Source organism: Heptranchias perlo, chromosome 1 (genome assembly GCF_035084215.1).
Source record: "Heptranchias perlo isolate sHepPer1 chromosome 1, sHepPer1.hap1, whole genome shotgun sequence".
Lineage (NCBI taxonomy): Eukaryota > Metazoa > Chordata > Chondrichthyes > Hexanchiformes > Hexanchidae > Heptranchias > Heptranchias perlo.
In genome coordinates this window covers 48,435,744-48,455,959 of record NC_090325.1, presented here as the reverse complement: position 1 = coordinate 48,455,959, position 20,216 = coordinate 48,435,744, and the positions used below count along the sequence as shown (strand labels likewise).

Here is a 20,216-nt window from a genome sequence, read left to right as displayed (position 1 = left end):
TATCACAGACCTTCATCTTTGTTCTTTCCTCCCCCCACCTTTCCCGGCTCTGTGCTTGCTTAAAAACTTTAACTCTTTAACATCTTCCAGTCCTGACGAAAGGACTTTGACCTGAAACGTTAACTCTGTTTCTTTCTTCACAGATGCTGCCTGACTTGCTGAGCTTCTCCACATTTTCTGATTTTATTGTAGAAGGATAAGCAGATAGGGTTAGATGAAGTAGGGTGGGAGGAGGCTTGTGTGGAGCATAAACACCAGCACAGACCAGTTAGGCTGAATGGCCTGTTTCTGTGCTGTAAATTCTGTGTAATTTTGATTGAGGGATAAATATTGGCCAGGACACCAGGCCTCTGTTTAATGTGTTGTCTGAAAGCCAGCATCTCTAGCAATGCAGTACTCCTACAACACTGCTCAAATCCTGGAGTGGAGCTTGAACTCATATCCTTCTGACTCAGAGGCAAGAGTGTTACCACTGAGCCAAGATTGACAAAGATGTCAGTAATGGCAAACATTTTAGTGGGGATAGGGCTACAGCTTTGTGGGCCCAATTTTATTGAAACATGCTCGCTGCTAATAAGGCTCTTTGCCAGAAGTGAAGCCTTGCAAAATTATCTCCTATATGATAGATGGGACTAGAGAAAATTAATGTTGTTCAATTATTAAAGTAGAATTAACTACAGTGTAAACCCTTTGTCCCTGATCCTTTCAAACTATATTTATTTTCTCACACATTTGATTTTGATGGATTCTTCGAGAGGAATACTGAAGAAGTTTTCCTATTCCTAGTGGTTTGCATCTGATTCCTATACTCCCAGGGTCTCGTGGTAAGGAGAATTTTTTTTTACTTTGGAGGTTCAATTCCTCACAATCTCATGATGTGGAGATGCCGGTGATGGACTGGGGTTGACAGTTGTAAACAATTTTACAACACCAAGTTATAGTCCAGCAATTTTATTTTAAATTCACAAACTTTCGGAGGCTATCTCCTTCCTCAGGTGAAAGATTTTCCACATCGTTCACCTGAGGAAGGAGATAGCCTCCGAAAGCTTGTGAATTTAAAATAAAATTGCTGGACTATAACTTGGTGTTGTAAAATTGTTTACAATTCACAATCTCATGACAGTGCGCATTCCTCTAGTGGTCTAGAAGAATTTGACTTTAACTTTGACTATAGAAAGATTTGAACTTTGAACTTTCAGGAGCTAAAGAAATGTAAAATCCCATTTCCACTGGACTGACTACTAACTTTTTAAAAGCTGGATGCTATAATAATTTTCACAGCTTTTTGTGTGATCATCAACGTAAGAGAATTTAATGCTGGGAATTGCAATACTTGCCATTTTGGGAACCAATGTCAGCACCAAGCACTCCTAGATCAGGTGTAGCACAGTTAGGTACAAAGTAAAAAAATCAGAAAATGCTGGAAACCCTCCGCAGGTCAGGCAGCTTCTGTAGAGAGAACAGAACAATTAACATTTTGGGTGTGTGCCATATGTCAAAACTGAATTACTAATAAACTGAGGTGCTGCAATAAATTCTGTTTCCAAAACCAGGCCCTTTCCAAACTCTATCACTTCCTTTATCCGTAGACACCATGCAAACTTAAAAGATTAGATTTTCTGATTGGCCAAATTCAGGCGCAAACACTTAATTCTCATTTAAAATTTTTAAAATTCTGGCCTAAAAATAGAGCCCAGAGTTATGTAGTATGAACAGGCTAAACATTTGTATCTGAACTTCGCCAATTGGAAAATATACCCTAAAATTCCGTTCATTTCCCCAGAAAGGGGAGGCCTAGAGCGGGAAGAGAGTCTGAGAGTCTAAGGCGAGTCATGGCAGCACAGCTCGCACCCGTGATATGTTCCTCCTGCACTATGTGGGAAGTCATGGACACTACCAGTGTCCCTGGCGACCATGTGTGCAGGAAGTGTGTCCAGCTGCAGCTACTGGCTAACCGTCTTTCGGAGCTGGAGCTGCGGGTGGATTCACTGTGGAGCATCCGCGATGCAGAGACTATCGTGGATAGCACGTTCAGTGAGGTGGTCACACCGCAGGTAAAGAATACGCAGGCAGAAAGGAAATGGGTGACCGCCAGGCAGAGTAAAAGGACTAGGCAGGTAGAGCAGGAGTCCCTTGGGGCCATCTCCCTCTCAAACAGATATTCTGCTTTGGATACTGTTGGGGGAGATGGCTTATCAGGGGAAAGCAGCAAGAGCCAGGTTCGGGGCACCACGGGTGGCTCTGCTGCACAGGAGGGGAGGAAGAAGAGTGGCAGGGCTATAGTGATAGGGGATTCAATTGTAAGGGGAATAGATAGGCGTTTCTGCGGCCGCAAACGTGACTCCAGGATGGTATGTTGCCTCCCTGGTGCTAGGGTCAAGGATGTCACGGAGCGGCTGCAGGGCATTCTGGAGGGGGAGGGTGAACAGCCAGTAGTCGTGGTCCATATTGGTACCAACGACATAGGTTAAAAAAAGGGATGAGGTCCTGCAAGGTGAATTTAAGGAGTTAGGAGATAAATTAAAAAGCAGGACTTCAAAGGTAGTGATCTCAGGATTACTACCGGTGCCACGTGCTAGTGAGTATAGGAACAGGAGAATAGACAGGATGAATGCGTGGCTGCAGGGATGGTGTAGGAGGGAGGGATTTAGATTCCTGGGACATTGGGACCGGTTCTGGGGAAGGTGGGACCTGTACAAGCGTGACGGGTTACACCCGAGCAGGACCGGGACAAATGTCCTCGCGGGGGTGTTTGCTAGTGCTGTTGGGGAAGGTTTAAACTAGAGTGGCAGGGGGATGGGAACCTGAGCGGGGAGTCAGAAGGGAATAAAGTGAAAGGGAAAAGCATAGAGCAGCGGAAAGAAAGTGTACTTTAGGCACTTTAGGTACTTTAGGCACGACAGATAAAATGAAAACTAGAAGGCGTAAGGCGATTAACCCAGCATGAAAGCTGTGGCAGGGGGTTGGGAACCTGAGCAGGGAGACAGAGGAAAGCGTATCAGGAAGGGACAGAAGGTATGGAGTAAAAGGTAAAGTGTTAAAAAAGGAAAATGCAGGAACTAAGTGTCACAAAACATATTTGAAAGTTCTTTATCTGAATGCACGTAGCATTTGTAACAAAATGGACGAGTTAACTGCACAAATAACTACGTATGGGTATGATCTTGTGGCCATTACAGAAACATGGCTGCAGGGTGACAACGACTGGGAATTAAATATGCCAGGGTATTTAACAATCAGGAAGGACAGGCAGGAAGGAAGGGGAGGTGGGGTGGCTATGTTAATAAGGGAAGGAATCACTGTAAGACAGAGAAAAGATCTTGGGACAAAGGATCAGGATAATGAAACAGTTTGGGTAGAGATAAGGAATAATAAGGGGCAAAAAACACTCGTGGGCGTAGTATATAGGCCTCCTAATAGTTGCAACTCTGCTGGAAGAAGTATTAATCAAGAAATAGTCGGGACATGTAATAAGGGAACAGCTATAATTATGGGGGATTTTAACTATCATATTAACTGGACAAATCAAATTGGGCAGGGCAGCCTTGAGGAAGAGTTTATTGAGTGTATTAGGGATGGATTTCTTGAGCAGTATGTAACTGAACCAACAAGGGGGCAAGCAACCTTGGACTTGGTCCCGTGTAATGAGCCAGGATTAATTAATAATGTCCTAGTTAAGGATCCCCTTGGAATGAGTGACCATAACATGGTTACATTCCATATCCAGTTAGAGGGTGAGAAGGTTGGTTCTCAAACAAGCGTACTGAGCTTGAATAAAGGAGACTATGATGGTATGAGAGCGGAATTGATTAAAGTGGACTGGGAAAATAGATTAAAGGGTCGGACGGTACATGAGCAGTGGTGTTCATTTAAGGAGTTATTTTACAACTTTCAAAAAATATATATTCCACTGAGGAAAAAGGGTGTAAAAGAAATGACAGCCATCCATGGCTAAGTAAAGAAATTAAGGATAGTATCCGACTAAAAACAAGGACATATAAGGTAGCCAAACTTAGTGGGAGGATAGAAGATTGGGAAGTCTTCAAAAGACAGCAAAAAGTAACTAAAGGATTGATTAAGAAAGGGAAGATAGATTATGAAAATAAATTAGCAAAAAATATAAAAACAGATAGCAAGAGTTTCTACAGTTAATAAAAAGAAAAAGGGTGGCTAAGGCAAACGTAGGTCCTTTAGAGGATGAGACCGGGAAATTAATGGTGGGAAACATGGAGATGGCAAAAATGCTGAACAAATATTTTGTTTCAGTCTTTACGGTAGAGGACACTAAGAATATCCCAACACTGGACAAAAAGGGGGCTCTAGGGGGGGAGGAGCTAAATACGATTAAAATCACTAAGGAATTGGTACTCAGTAAATTAATGGGACTCAAGGCGGATAAATCCCCTGGACCTGATGGCTTACATCCTAGGGTCTTGAGGGAAGTGGCAGTCGGGATTGTGGATGCTTTGGTAATAATTTTCCAAAATTCTCTGGACTCGGCAAAGGTCCCGGCAGATTGGAAAACTGCCAATGTAACACCCTTATTTAAAAAGGGTAGTAGGCAGAAGACTGGAAATTATAGACCAGTTAGCTTAACATCTGTGGTGGGTAAAATTTTGGAGTCTATTATTAAGGAGACAGTAGCAGAACATTTGGATAAACATAATTTAATAGGACAAAGGCAGCATGGCTTTACAAAGGGGAAGTCATGTCTGACAAATTTGCTTGAGTTCTTTGAGGATATAACGTATAGGGTGGATAAAGGGGAACCAGTGGACGTAGTGTATTTGGACTTCCAGAAGGCATTCGACAAGGTGCCACATGAAAGACTATTGCTCAAGATAAAGAATCACTGGATTGGGGGTAATATTCTGGCATGGGTGGAGGATTGGTTATCTAACAGGAAGCAGAGAGTTGGGATAAATGGTACATTCTCAGACTGGCAACCTGTAGCCAGTGGTGTCCCGCAGAGGTTGGTGCTGGGTCCCCAACTCTTTACAATCTATATTAACGATTTGGAGGAGGGGACCTAGTGTAACATATCAAAGTTTGCAGATGATACAAAGATGGGAGGGAAAGTAGAGAGTGAGGAGGACATAAAAAACCTACAAGGAGATATAGACAGGCTGGGTGAGTGGGCGGAGATTTGGCAGATGCAATACAATATAGGAAAATGTGAGGTTATGCACTTTGGCAGGAAAAATCGGAGAGCAAGTTATTATCTTAATGGCGAGAAACTGGAAAGTACTGCAGTACAAAGGGATCTGGGGGTCCTAGTGCAAGAAAATCAAAAAGTTAGTTTGCAGGTGCAGCAGGTGATCAAGAAGGCCAACGGAATGTTGGCTTTTATTGCTAGGGGGATAGAATATAAAAACAGGGAGGTATTGCTGCAGTTATATAAGGTATTGGTGAGACCGCACCTGGAATACTGCATACAGTTTTGGTCTCCATACTTAAGAAAATACATACTTGCTCTCGAGGCAGTACAAAGAAGGTTCACTTGGTTAATCCCGGGGATGAGGGGGTGGACATATGAGGAGAGGTTGAGTAGATTGGGACTCTACTCATTGGAGTTCAGAAGAATGAGAGGCGATCTTATTGAAACATATAAGATTGTGAAGGGGCTTGATCGGGTGGATGCGGTAAGGATGTTCCCAAGGATGGGTGAAACTAGAACTAGGGGGCATAATCTTAGAATAAGGGGCTGCTCTTTCAAAACTGAGATGAGGAGAAACTTCTTCACTCAGAGGGTGGTAGGTCTGTGGAATTTGCTGCCCCAGGAAGCTGTGGAAGCTACATCATTAAATAAATTTAAAACAGAAATAGACAGTTTCCTAGAAGTAAAGGGAATTAGGGGTTACGGGGAGCGGGCAGGAAATTGGACATGAATTTAGATTTGAGGTTAGGATCAGATCAGCCATGATCTTATTGAATGGCGGAGCAGGCTCGAGGGGCCGATTGGCCTACTCCTGCTCCTATTTCTTATGTTCTTATGTTAACACGTAGGATCAAACACATCAACAACAACTTGCATTTATATACCACCTTTAACATAGTAAAAATGTCCCAAGGTGCTTCACAGGAGCGTTATCGGTCAAAATTTGAAACCGAACCACAAAAAGAGATATCAGGACAGGTGACCAAAAGCATGGTCAAAGAGGTAGGTTTTAAGGAGCGACTTGTAGGAGGAGAGAGGTAGAGGTTTAGGGAGGGAATTCCAGAGGGCTTAGGACCTAGGCAGCTGAAAGCTCAGCTGCCAATGGTGGAGTAATGAAAATTGGGGATGCGCAGAGGCCAGAATTGGAGGAGCGCAGAGATCTCGGAGGGCTGGAGGAGGTTACAGAGGGATTTGAACACAAGGATTAGACTTTTAAAATCGAGGCGTTGCCAGACCAGGAGCCCACTGAGTATAGGGGCGATGGGTGAATGAGACTTAGTCCGAGTTAGTATATGGGCAGCAGAGTTTTGGATGAGCTCAACTTTATGGAGGGTGGAAGGTGGGAAGCCGGCCAGGAGTGCATTGGAATGGTTATGTCTAGAGATAACAAAGATATGTATGAGGGTTTCAGCAGCAGATGAGCTGAGGCAGGGGTGGAGACGGGTGATACTACGGAGGTGGAACTAGGCGGTCTTGATGATGGAGAGGATATGAAGTCGGAAGGTCAGCTCAGGGTCAAATAGGATGCCGAGGTTGCGAACAGCCTCAGACAGTGGCCAGGGTGGGGGTTGGAGTTGGTGGCTCGGGAATAGAGTTTGTGGTGGGGACTGAAGATAATGGGTTCAGCCTTCCCAATACTTAATTGAAGGAAATTTCTGATCATTCAATACTGGATGTCGGACAAACATATACTTGATACTTGTTTTTAAGATTTTTGTATTTTCTCCCCTTCCCTCGTTAGTTCTCCTTGCACCATGCTTAAAGCTGAGAAAATGGATAGATGACCTGTTCATTTGGCAGGCATCAGGGACTGCCGCTGGAAGGTGCAAGTACGCAAAAGAGTCCTAAGGTGATTCTCCTTCTGGTTCCCCTTCTTGGGGATAAGCTTTGACTTTATATGTTACTACTGTCAAGCACTTTATGTGCTTACATTTGATAGATCCTTTGCTGGGTGATGTGATTTATTCTCTATTATAGCCAATCAGAATCCTGAATTTTCACTCCCTCCAGGACTTTTTATACAAAATTGTGATATTTGGATCGCAAATTAAGTCACATAGATAGAACTGAGAAATGAAGCTTGCAAATGGAAGATATAAGGCTACAAAAGATCGATGTTGATCGGCACATTGGGAATTCTAATGTTCTGCTCCTCCATGCTGTGTTTTTATTATTTTAATATGTTTCATAACCACAAAGATATCTTTCAAGGGACTATTCTGAAATAATGTTTCTTTTGTTTTAGTAGGATGGTGGAAGTGACAGCTTGTAAACCAGACTATGTACAACATGAATTCATGACATGGCTGTGAGATTCATCAGTGCTTAGATCTTTGAAAAACAGCTGCTTCCTTTGGAATTACAATTTCAGTCTATAGACCATAAAAATAAATACTCTGAAGTCTAACAGATACTATAGCAATTTGAAAAGATATGATTGCACTAATATTCTATGAACACACTGTTTAGTAAAAGGAGTATTATTTGTCAAACAGTTTGGTTTTGTGTTATGTAAATTCCAAACCCTCTTGCTTTAAAAACTGTGTTACTGGCGATGCCTGAGGCTTTCCACTGGGCTTTGAGGGTATTTAAAGGCAAAGGCAGAGTTCCTGTAATTTGCAATTGCACTGAATCCAAGGCTGCACCAACATTAATCCGTCAAAACCTCAAATTCCTCAATTCAAAATGGGAAAACAAAAGGTATTAATCAGAAAAATTGAAGATTCATTCAGAATAAGAAATCTGTTGGTAAGACAATGTCTTGCTGAATGTTTAGGAACATTGATTCTTGTGGTAAGCATTTCATCTTAAGATTTATATGTTACTACTGTCAAGTACTTTATGTGTATACATTTGATAGATCCAATGCAAAATATTATTTGATACTAGTGGTCGCAAAGTAAAAATGACTACAAATGGAAATTAAAAAGTAATGTAGAAATCAATTGTATTGTGGAATCTATGTTTTTCAAATGTTCTTAAGAAAGTTGTAATTTAAAAAATGAAGGAAGCATCTATTTATTTGTTATAAGTGAAAAATTATTCATGTCTCCTTAAAGTTTATGATCACTTTATGCTTATCATCACGTTATTATTTCTCCAGATTATTAACAATCTGTTCTTAAAAGAAAAATGTCTCATAAAATTTGATCTCAGCTTTTGCATCTTTTAAGTCCCATCATTTGTGAAAAAGTTTCTTAATTTTTTGTTAAGATTTGGAATAAAGGAGGAAAGTTGAATGGTTTAAAGTGACAAAATCTATCGTTGGTATTGTGATAATTGCAATTCAATGTGAAAGAAAATTTGTGTTAAACTGTGTGTGGAAATATACAAGGCAGCCTGTGAAGGGAGTACAGGCTTTGAAATAGCATTTATCTGACTTTTGTTCCTTTTGTGTATCTACATGATATTCCATCTCAGCCATTTGAGAAAGGTATGAGCAACCAAGTAAATTCATTACACTGTTGAAAAGTTTTGGAAGTTCTTCACAAATATCTCCATGTCGTGAACTACGCTCAAAACCTTGCACTAACATCTTCCTCAGATATATTCCACCTTACTCAATCCAATCTGAAACACATTTTGTTAAAATAAGTTGTAGGACTATAAAACATTATCAGATACCTTAATTCTTTAAAAGTACAGCTTAAGTATTCACATATAAATGAGATGTCACTGATGAAAGATTTGGGAAATGCTTAAAATAAACTAATGGTCTCTATCAGTTCATAATATCATAGTAGGTATAGCACAGGAGGAGGCCATTCAGCCCATCGTGCCTGTGCTGGCTCTTTGAAAGAGCTATCCAATTAGCCCCATTCCACTGCTCTTTCCCGGAGCCCTGTAAATTTTTTCCCTTCAAGTATTTATCCAATTCTACTTTTGAAAGTTACTATTGAATCTGCTTCCACTACCCTTTCAGGCAGTGAATTCCAGATCATTACAACTCGCTGCGTCAAAAGATGTATCCACATGTCGCCTCTGACTCTTTTGCCGATCACCTTAAATCTGTGTCCTCTGGTTACTGACCCGTCTGCACTGGAAACAGTTGCTCCTTGTTTACTCTGTCAAAACCGTTCATGATTTTGAACACCTCTATCAAATCTCCCCTTAACCTTCTCTGTTGTAAGGAGAACAACCCCAGCTTTCCCAATCTCCCCAGATAACTGAAGTCCCTCATCTCTGGCACCATTCTAGTAAATCTCTTCTGCATCTTCTCTAAAGCCTTGACATCCTTCCTAAAATGTGGTGCCCAGAATTGAAAACAATACTCCAGCTGAGGTCTAACTAGTGTTTTATAAAGGTTTAGCATAACCTCCTTGCTTTTGTACTCTATGCCTCTACTAATAAAGCCCAGGATCCCATACGCTTTTATAACAGTCTTCTCAACTTGTCCTGCCACCTTCAAAGATTTGTGTATGTTCACCCCCAGCTCTCTCTGTTCCTGCACCCCCTTTAAAATTGTACCATTTAGTTTATATCACCTCTCCTCATTCTTCCTACCAAAATGCATCACTTCACACTTCTCTGCGTTAAATTTCATCTGCCATGTGTCTGCCCATTTCACCAGTCTGTCTATGTCCTCCTGAAGTCTGTTACTATCCTCCACATTGTTTACTACATTTCCGAGTTTTGTGTCATCTGCAAACTTTGAAATTATACCATCTATACACAAGTCCAGGTCATTAATATTACAAGTCATTAAAGTTACAAACGAATTGTAATTCTAACTATATTTGATAACCAGTTTTACAAAACCCTTGTACAAATATTTGCCTTTTAGGATGGGCAAATCTCTGGGTTAACATGGTCTGACTACTTATTCTATTCATGGTTAGCTGAACTTGAAAAAAAGTTCTAACAAATGACCCTTCATTTATTGAATGTGGATCTATTACATTTCTGTGAAGTGCACTGAGATGTTTTTCTACATTAAAGGCACTACAGTAAATAAATGCAAGTTGTTGTTGTCATCCTTAGGACATGAAAGGTACTATGGGGAAAAAATTCGATAAGGGTCCGTTTTGGGCGGTGGTAACGTGATGCGCTACCACCCCGTGCCCGATGGACTCTGTGCAGACAGGACGCAAGTTTGGACCCAAGGGAGCACTTACCTGCAATTGGCGTTCTTTTCCAGGCCTTGCACGTGGAATCAATGCAATTTGCATTTTCCACCACCAGAGGGAGCTCAATCTCTTAAAGGGAGGATGTTTCTTAGAAATCTCTTAAAGGTAGCTGGTACCTGTTATTTGCTGAAAATAACAATCTACTGTCTGCATGGAGTCTGAACAGAAATCAGACATAATGCATGTAAAACACAGATGCAGATCCCATCCCTATGTTTACACACTGATGAGTTATGTTAAAACATTGAATAAAGGTTGCGCACTACTAAATCCCACATCCTCCAATCTGCACACCAGACCTCACCAATCTGCCGATCTGAGTTAGTAACAGGCCTGTGAGAGTGCATGCACCAAGGTTCTCTGCTGATGCACTAAAGACCTTGGGTGGAAGAGGTGGACAGAAGGAGGGACATCCTATATCTGCAGGGGGGCGGGGGGCAAGAGGCCCTCCAGGCATATGCCCAAAAGGCAGTGGGAGGCAGCGGGGGACAAAGTCAATGCCAGGTGCACAGCATCATGAACATGGATGCAATGCAGGAAGAAATTCAATGCTTTGACATGAGTGGTCAAGGTGAGTGAGGTCAACTGTCAAGTGGCGTCTCCTACCAACTGCACCATGCACTACACCCCCCATCACCCACATACAAACAAACTCTTTCCATCAGTACTCAACTCTTACAATCAGATGCTTCCTCTCATCCTTACACATTACCACTGTTTCAAGCCACCCACCCACATAATCTTAGAATAAGGGGCTGCTCTTTCAAAACTGAGATGAGGAGAAACTTCTTCACTCAGAGGGTGGTAGGTCTGTGGAATTTGCTGCCCCAGGAAGCTGTGGAAGCTACATCATTAGATAAATTTAAAACAGAAATAGACAGTTTCCTAGAAGTAAAGGGAATTAGGAGTTATGGGGAGCGGGCAGGAAATTGGACATGAAGCTGAGTTCGGATCGGTCAATGCCCTGTGGGTGGCGGAGAGGGCCCAGGGGCTATGTGGCCGGGTCCTGCTCCGACTTCTTGTGTTCTTTAGATTTGTGGTTGGGATCAGATCAGCCATGATCTTATTGAATGGCGGAGCAGGCTCGAGGGGCCGATTGGCCTACTCCTGCTCCAATTTCTTATGTTCTTATGTTCTAACTCACAGGCCACACACACTGGCAGCTATTCAACCATGACAGGCACATCACCCAGGCACACGTCCCACTTTCTTGCAGTAGAAGGTGGCACATATCAAGAGGCAGCAAGTGGTAGTGGCATTTAGCCGCTTGAGCCTGTTCCACCATTCAATGAAATCATGATGGACCTGTGACCTAACTCCATATACCCGTCCATGCCCCATATCCCTTAATGCCCTTGGTTCACAGAAATCTATCAATCTCAGATTTAACATTCACAAGTGAGCTAGCATCAACTGCCGTCTGCAGAAGAGCGTTCCAAACGTCTCCCACCTTTGCATGTAGAAGCATTTCCTAACTTCACTCCTGCATGTCCTGGCTTTAAATATTAGGCTATGTCCCTGCGTCCTAGTATTGAGACCTCCAAAAACAGTTGTAAATGCCTGGGGAGCCAGAAGCAATAATCCAGCTACTAACCTGTAAATCCTGCATGGTCCCTTTAAATAGTGCTGCTTGGTGTCCTCCAGGCATTCTAAGACATATTCAGATGGTTGGGGTTAAGACTGTGCGTTGAGTTGAGCGTTAAGTCCCAAAATGGTGTCTATCACTTTAAATCAGCGTTGCACACTGATTGAAGCCATTTTCTCCCTACTGTACATGATTCCAGCGTTCGTTATCTGCGCCTGTGCAAACTTGGATACCAAGATGGCGTCTGGGCATGTCACGCAGGAAATGTGCGTGCACATCCAAGACGCCATCTTGGATGTCGGAGAGGCCATGTAGCGCCGAAACAACGGGCGCTACACGGCCCAATTTAGCGCCCTGTAAGTTCTTTCTGTGGTATTTTTGTAAAGTGGCCCATAGGTGGCAATAGTGTTATTTGTACTATGCAAGGCCTTTTCAGCATTGGAGAAAAATTTTAAAGGGCCAGTTATTTCTAGTACTGAATGACTGCAAAATGTAAACTTTAAAAAACAGTACCTGATCTCCCTCAGATAGTCCCACTAAAAGGGACACTTCAGTAGGCAGGTCCATAGTAGTCCAGGGCATTGTTCATGATTGACTAGCCAGCTGGGCTCATTAATGGGGCCCGTAGGAATAGATTTGTCACAAGCATCAAGATTCTTTCCACTCTGCTCCACATATCCTTGCAAGCCAATCCCCCAAAGGGTATGGTCGCCCCAGCTGCAGGAAGCCTTATGAGTGCTCTCTGTTGGTAACAGCACGGTTTTGCTGATTAAACTACATCACTACCTTTGGGCATCATTTTACTCAAAATTAATGGCTATTTTCAGGCAATTTATGGGCATGAGTAGGAAGTGTTTGGACGGATGGATCAAACGAAAAGCTAATGACGAGAATATGTCAACTGACATATTTCCTGCCGTTAACCTTAGCAATGCTCAACATCAGGAACACAGTGGAATTCCTGGTGTCCAGTGTTGCTAAAGCAGCAAAGCAGGATTTAAAGTTAAAGGGCCACCTTGCTTGGTGCAGCACGCAAAATGAGAATTTTGGAAAAAGTTAAATAAAAATTATTTAATTTTCCTACAGCCGGGACTGCTGGCCAGGCTACATTGGTTAATTTTCCAACCATCCGACTGAGGTCAGTGACCTGATGGCAGCAGAAATATTGCCAAGAGCTGCCACCAGCATACTAATTATTCTGACCTCCGGGATCAGTGAAGAGAGAGATGGGTAGAGGAAATTCCGCCCTGAGCCACTTCTAGTGAGAATCCCGCCAGACAGGAAAGTTTAGGCTTCTACATTTTGGCTTTTGCCAACCTGCACCTGAACTATCTGGCCTTAGGTGGAAGGGGGAGGCGATGTCCATATATGAGGCAGTCTGCAGTCCACACTGGATGAACAATATTTGTGTGGAATTTTCAGCACGTTGGATTGGAGATCTTAAGCATGATGATGGGCTTCTGCATCTGTCAGATACTTTACTGACTAAAAATATAGGAGCCTGAATTTTCCTCTTTTGTAGAAGCTGGAAGTATCATTGGTGTTAAGAGAATTCCACCTGCCACAAAGATGCAACCATGGCCCTGGCTGGTTTTCCAGAGTCAGGGTAATTTAGTGGGCTCCCCACACCTTGCGGGGGGAAGAGGAAGCTCCCAGAAACAGTGGCGACATAACGCAGCCACACAACCATCTTGGGACTTAGATGCTGTGAAATAAGGGCCCCCTCAATTCAGAGCTCCTATTGGGTGGTACTCCAGCCACTCAGGTAGCACCTAGAAGAAGCACAACAACAACAACAACAACAACAACGTGCATATATATAGCGCCTTTAACATAGTAAAACATTCCAAGACGCTTCACAGGAGCGTTATCAAACAAAATTTGACACCAAACCACATAAGGAGATATTAGGACAAGTCACCAAAAGCTTGGTAAAAGAGGTAGGTTTCAAGGAGCATCTTAAAGGAGGAGAGATAGGCAGTGAAGGGGAGAGGTTTAGGGAGGAAATTCCAGAGCTTAGGGCCGAGGCAGCTGAAGGCACAGCTCCCAATGGTGCAGCGATTAAAATCAGGGATGCACAAGAGGCCAGAATTGGAGGAGTGCAAAGATCTTGGAGGGTTGTAGAGCTGGAGGAGGCGTCAGAGATAGGGAGGGGCAAGGCCATGGAGGGATTTGAAAACAAGGATGAGAATTTTAAAATCGAGGCGTTGCTGGACCAGGAGCCAATGTTGATCAGCAAGCACAGGGGTGATGGGTGAATGGGACTTGGTGCGAGTTAAGGTATGGGCAGCAGAGTTTTGAATGAGCTCAAGTTTATGGAGGGTGGAAGAAAGGAGGCCGGCCAGGAGAGCATTGGAGTAGTCAAGGCTCGAGGTAACAAAGGCATGGATGAGGGTTTCAGCAGCAGATGAGCTGAGGCAGGAACGGAGACAGGCGATGTTACGGAGGTGAAAGTAGGCTAGAAATACAAGTTCACACATCACACACTGGCATCAGTGGTAAGAAGCACAAGGTACACACTCAGTATGGGTTTTCATTTAAATTATCATTACACTAAAGCTGTTGCACATGCCAACATTGTTTCTGACAAGGTTTGAGGTTGCTTTTATCAGGTGCCATGAATTGGATCATGTGAGTTAATATGTATAGAGAAGGGTCTGTAGATGATAGTATATTAGTGGTGGGACAGGGGAAGACTGTAATGCTGTGGCCAGATGTAGTAGAATTATAGAATGGTACTGCACAGAAGGAGGCCATTTGGCCCATCGTGCATGTCTAGAGAAGGTGACACAAATGTTTCTTGTAGCCAACAATGAGTTGTCCTTCGCAATGTTCCAGGCTGCTACTACTGCTCTTCTTCCTGAACCACTTGTTGTCAATGACAACTTTGTCCTTGGTTTCTCCATGAGGAGACCTCCTAGTAAGGAAAGTGTGCTGCATGCAGCAAACTACTATGATCCTTGAGACCATAGCTGGACTGAATTACAGCTGACTCTAGATAGATCCAGTACAACGGCCATTGGTAGAGCAGTGCCTTTGGTGGCAGTGTTCTCCTATTAGCCATGAGACCATAAGACCATAAGAGATAGGAGCAGGAGTAGACCACTCGGCCCCTTGAGCCTGCTCCGCCATTTAATGAGATCATGGCTGATCTGATTTTTACCTCAACTCCACTTTCCCGCCCTTTCCCCATATCCTTTGACTCCCTTGTTGATCAAAAATTTGTCTAACTCAGCCTTGAATGTATTCAATGACTCAGCCTCCACAGCTTTTTGGGGTAAAGAATATACTCCTTGCAGAGTGTGGCATATATCTGGGATGGCTTCCTTTGAAAAGATTTAGGCAGTGCTGCTTGGTCAAGTTCAGGTATCAGTGCCCCTGCCTACATATTCTGGTGTGGGGTGCTGCCAGGTGAGTGTCATAAAAACAGAAAATGCTGGAAACCCTCAGCCAGTCAGGCAGCATCTGTGGAGAGGGAAACAGAGTTAACGTTTAAGGTCGATGACCTTTCATCAGAACTGGAAGATGTTAGAGATGAACAGGAATGAGCAGGCGTTTTTGCCAGCCACTGGAAATTATGGCAGAAAATGGGGTAGGTGCCAAAGTAGGCGGAGATCTGGCATTACGGATCTCCATCCCATTTCCTTCTGCCTGCTCAAATAGCACTATAAAATCAGACCGAGGGCAACAGAAAATCTAGGCTTAGGTGTCCTTCTATGGGGGAGGGCTAATTCTGCTTCCTTGCTGAGTTGGAGCACTCAGGCACTGCCCAATGTTCCACTGAGAGATTTGATACAGCAAGAAAATCTCAATCAATGAGGAAAAAGCTGAGATCACTGTCAGCTGAAGCTGGGGTTTAAGATCTATCTCTTTAAAGCTGAGTCCAGTGCTTGCCACTAATACTTTCAGAATCTATTTGCATAAACGTGGAGCAACAATACCATTGCATTGATATTAAGACATCACACTCGGAGTCCTCTATTGACAGCATCATAAAACATACCTGAAACTCGTGATCAGGACTGTTCCACTCTCATGGTGGAAGGAAGTCAATAGAAAAAAATGGGAAGCAAAAATATTAATGACAAATATAGAATGTATTTATTCTTGCCGTTTCTTTTCCTTGCAGTTGTTTGGCTGTGGAGCGTTGGCACAAGTTACCCTTAGTAGGGGTACACACGGACATTTTTTGACTGTTAATTTTGCCTTCGGATTTGCAGTGATGCTCGGTGTACTTGTAGCTGGCCAAGTGTCAGGTATATCTATATATATATATATATATATGTATGTATATATACGCATGCAGTACTAAACAGCTTTAAAAACATTGCATGTGTAATTCTGGGTAGAGCAGCCTTTCATAGAAAAATAATTACCTTTGCACCAGAGAAAATGTCACCATGGGATTAGTGACTGTAAAAATTTGCAGAGTTCAGCGATAAAACTGCTACACTACATGATTTTTCCCATGTTGATTCTTTAAAATGTCATATAACAATGGTCATCTGACCTCTTTAAGCCTTTAAAAATATTTGTCAATTACTGGCGTTTAAGGAGTCACTAACATGGGATTCTCCCTTCAGGGACCGGGCAATACAATGAATTGGAAGCCCCATCTTTCATTGGAATCCAGCTCATGTGATGAAGTTTACTCCCTCTCTAGTGACCATAAGTCAAATGAGTTTAAATCTAGTTTCACGGTACAAAATTGCCAAAATGCAGCACTAAATTGATCCTTTTATTCAGAGCTCATGGAGATGGTTGTGTGATCTGGCACCCTCAGTGAGAGGGGCACTTGCAGATAATGCATCGCAGAAAACCGCAGGCACGGATCCATTCTGTCCATTAAAATTAATGGATAGAAGATTTTGGGGCTGCATGCTTACGATTTCCCAAGATGTGGTCCTTGTGAGCACTATTCCCCTGCTGGAAGGGTAGATCGTGGAATCACACCTCATAAGAGTAACTGGTGAGACAATGGAATATGGGGAGCTCTTCTAAGGTAGAAGTTAAAGCTCATTGGTGGAGTAGAGAAGAAGGAGCTTTAATTTGTATCTAATCTGTGCGGTTCATTACAACACTGGGGTGAAAATTGTTTTACTTTCCCTATTTTAATGAGTACAACATTTGAACATCCAAAAAGAAACAAGGGCACTCTAGTTGCTAACACAGATTCATAAGTAGGTGATCTTGAATGCACGATTCTTGGGTGTCACCTGTTAGAGCCATTACAAAAGGAATTGTTTTGTCAGCTGCTTTATTTATGAACATGTAGGAATGCAGCCAATACGATGGTACCTGCAGTTTGGAGTCACTGTTCAGAGCTCATTCAATTTAAGAAGCATGAAATGATCCTCTTGACCATACAGGACAACTGCCAGCATTTGACACCGACTGTCATTGTTTTGGGGGCCAGTTCAGCATGTGAGCGTTTGTTGACAAAAATCAGCACCTCTCCCCTCAGTGCTGTTCCTACCTGAATCATGTTGCCATTTGAAGCATAGATTTCACTCTCTGGAATTACCTCCCTAAACCCCACCACCCCTTCTCCTCCTTTAAGACTCTCCTTAAAACTCATTTTTCCTTTGGCTTGGTGTCCATTTATCCTCCCCTTTCTGTGGGGTGGTTTTCTATGTTAAAGGTGCTATTTAAAGATGGCAATGAAAGGGGTGGCAATAAAGGGGAAAGGAGAAAAGGAATGGCAATGAAGGGGGAAAGGATGGCAATAAAGGAGAAATTGGTGGCAATGAAGGGCGAAGGGAAAATAGATGGCAATAAAGGGGAGAGGAAAAGAGGAACGAAGGGCAGATGGAAAGGAGAAAAGGAAAGCAGCTGTAACTTGAAGCAATGCTTTAGGGAAAAGAGGGAGAAGCTGGGAATGGCGCTTTGGGTTGGGGAAAGAAAGGAGAGTGCCAGGATTGACTATGAAGAAAAAGTGACAACTTAAAACTGAGGGGGTTAGAGTAGGAACATAGGGATTACTAGATGAAAAAAGACCAAGGTCCATCTAGTTTGCCTTCTACCATCCTGGTAGTTGCATGATCCAATGATAATGGAGTTGTTGACTAATTACAGCAATCAATCTCTATCAATTAGTCTACAACAGACCCAGAAATGAGGTGAGGAAACCTCCAGAGGAGGAGAGCTTTGGGAACCATAGGTCCAAAATCACCTGATCCCCCCCAAGCATGGTACACTTACCATATGCCATGTCTCAAATTATTCATATACTGCATCCCAAAATATTATTTTCTGAAAGAAATCTATCTCATTTGCATTTGAATGAATCAACGCTGTCTGTTTCCACCATTTCCCTAGGGAGCCTGTTCCATAGATTTACCACTCGCTCACTGAAATAATGTTTCCGCAGATTAGTTTTGAATTTAATCCCTTCACGTGCAGGCTGTGTCCTCTGGTTCTACTTTTCTAGACAAGCTGAAACAGCTTGTCATGGTCTACATTATCTAGCCCTTTCAGAATCCTAAAAACAGCAATCATATCACCTCTCAACCTTCTCTTTTCCAATGAGAACATGCCCAATTTACGTAATCGCTCTTCATGATCCAATCCCTCCATTCCCTCAATCATTCTGGTTGCCCTCTTCTGTATTCTTGCAATTTCTTTTTTATACTGTGGTGACTAGAACTGTGCAGAGTATTCTTAATGTGGTCCAATTGTGGCAGGATTACCTCACTATTTTGGCTCAATATTGGCCTTTTAATACATCCCAACCTCTGATTTGCTTTACTGCCACTGAGCATTGTTGCGATAGCCTCAATTTATTGCCAATCAGGATCGCTTTCATTTTCCATACACATTATTTTCTTTCCATTTAAAGGAAAAGAGTGCCAGCTTGAACTGGGGAGAAGAAGAGTGTCAGCTTAAAACTGAAAGAGGAGATGTATCTGGAATGGAAGGAGTGGAAGAGTACCACCTTGCACTAGATTGGAGTGAAGAACGGCAGGTTGAATTGATGAGGGGGGAAAAGAATGCTAGGTTGGATTAAGGTCTGAGAAGTAGAAGACTTCCAGAATAAACTGGGAAGGTTGAAGGAAGAGAGAGCCTCTGTGTAAGAGTAGGAAGTTGGATGGGATGATTTTAGCCTGGAGAAACAGGTGGGTTGGGGGCGGGGGTGGGGGTGGGGGGGGGGCAGTAACAATTGCAAAAATCTAAAACCCGCCCCCAACGCGCCTATTTCTGGTTTTTACGGGGGCGGGACGAAAGGCGGGCAACCAACCTGCTCTTAGGAGGCGGGTCGGTCATTAAAAGCTTTTAAGGAGGCTGTGGGCCTCCATTTATGAAGCTTTTTTGATTTTAGTTCCTGGGGGCCGGGATTCCTGGGCCTTCTCCTTCACGCCATGTGAGAGGAGGCAAGAAGGCCTGAAACTGCAGGTAAGTGTCTTTGTAGCACAACTTGTGGGCCCAGAGGAGCAGGAGTGCTTTCCCAGGCCCAACAGGCTTACCTGCAGTGACCACCCATTTGATCTCTGACCACCAACCCCCACAATCTCCGACCGTCCCCCAACGATCTCCGACCCTCCCCCATGATCTCCGACACCCTCTACGATCTCTGACCCCCACATTCTCTGACTTCCCCCACGATCACTGACTCTCCCATGACCTCCAGCCACCCATGATCTCCGACCCCCTTACGAACTTTACCTTCCAATCATCTCCAACCTCGCAATGACCCCCTGAACTGACCCCCCCTTCCCCCCCCCCCCCCCGATGACTGAGCTCCCCGATGACTGACCCTCTCCGATTACTGACAGGCCCCTGATGACTGACCCCCCCTCGATGACTGATTCCGCCCCCCTCCAATGACAAACCCCCCCGATGACTGACTCCCCCCCTCCGATGACTGACAGCCCCCTGATAACTGACCTCCCTACCCCGGGTTTAATTAATGGCCTTAAGTGCTGTTTTCCCAACAGTGTCAGAAGCTTATAGCCAATGTTTTTAAAGTATGTCTGAAACTAGGAACCTGAATGACTGTTGTATGGTGTATGGCACTGCTGTGTCTAGGTGTTATTAAACCTTAGGTAAAATGATTGACACCTGGAAATAGTCTTAATCAACATTTACGCTTCCTGCGCTGTTCCAACATGTGGCTAGACGGGTGAACCAAGCATACCAGTAAGATGGACACTCTTAATCAAGTAGGATGGTATAGCTGCAGGGAAGGGAGGGAAAGAATAAAAAAGCTGAAATGCAGTTCTTAAAATGATCAAAATGTTCCTGAAAATTAGTCATATCCTATTATGTCAGTATGAAAATTACTAGAACAACAATAATTTGCATTTATGTAGTGCCTTTTAACATTGAAAAACATTGCAAGAAGCTTCAC

The 20,216-nt window shown here is 43.2% G+C and overlaps 1 protein-coding gene across 2 annotated transcripts in view; it reads left to right on the top strand.

Moving 5' to 3' along the window:
- Positions 1–7,790: 7,790 nt before the first annotated feature.
- The window catches only part of LOC137321830 (aquaporin-3-like), a 33,235-nt gene continuing 20,809 nt past the window's right edge, over positions 7,791–20,216 (top strand). Inside the window, exons 1-2 of one of the 2 annotated variants that reach the window (XM_067984548.1) lie at positions 7,791–7,858; positions 15,999–16,125. In XM_067984548.1, coding sequence (XP_067840649.1) covers positions 7,844–7,858; positions 15,999–16,125 — 142 coding nt within the window. In that variant the 5' untranslated portion in view covers positions 7,791–7,843. Of the gene's footprint in view, positions 7,952–15,998; positions 16,126–20,216 lie in introns of both variants that reach the window. The other variant, XM_067984538.1, reaches the window with a different exon arrangement.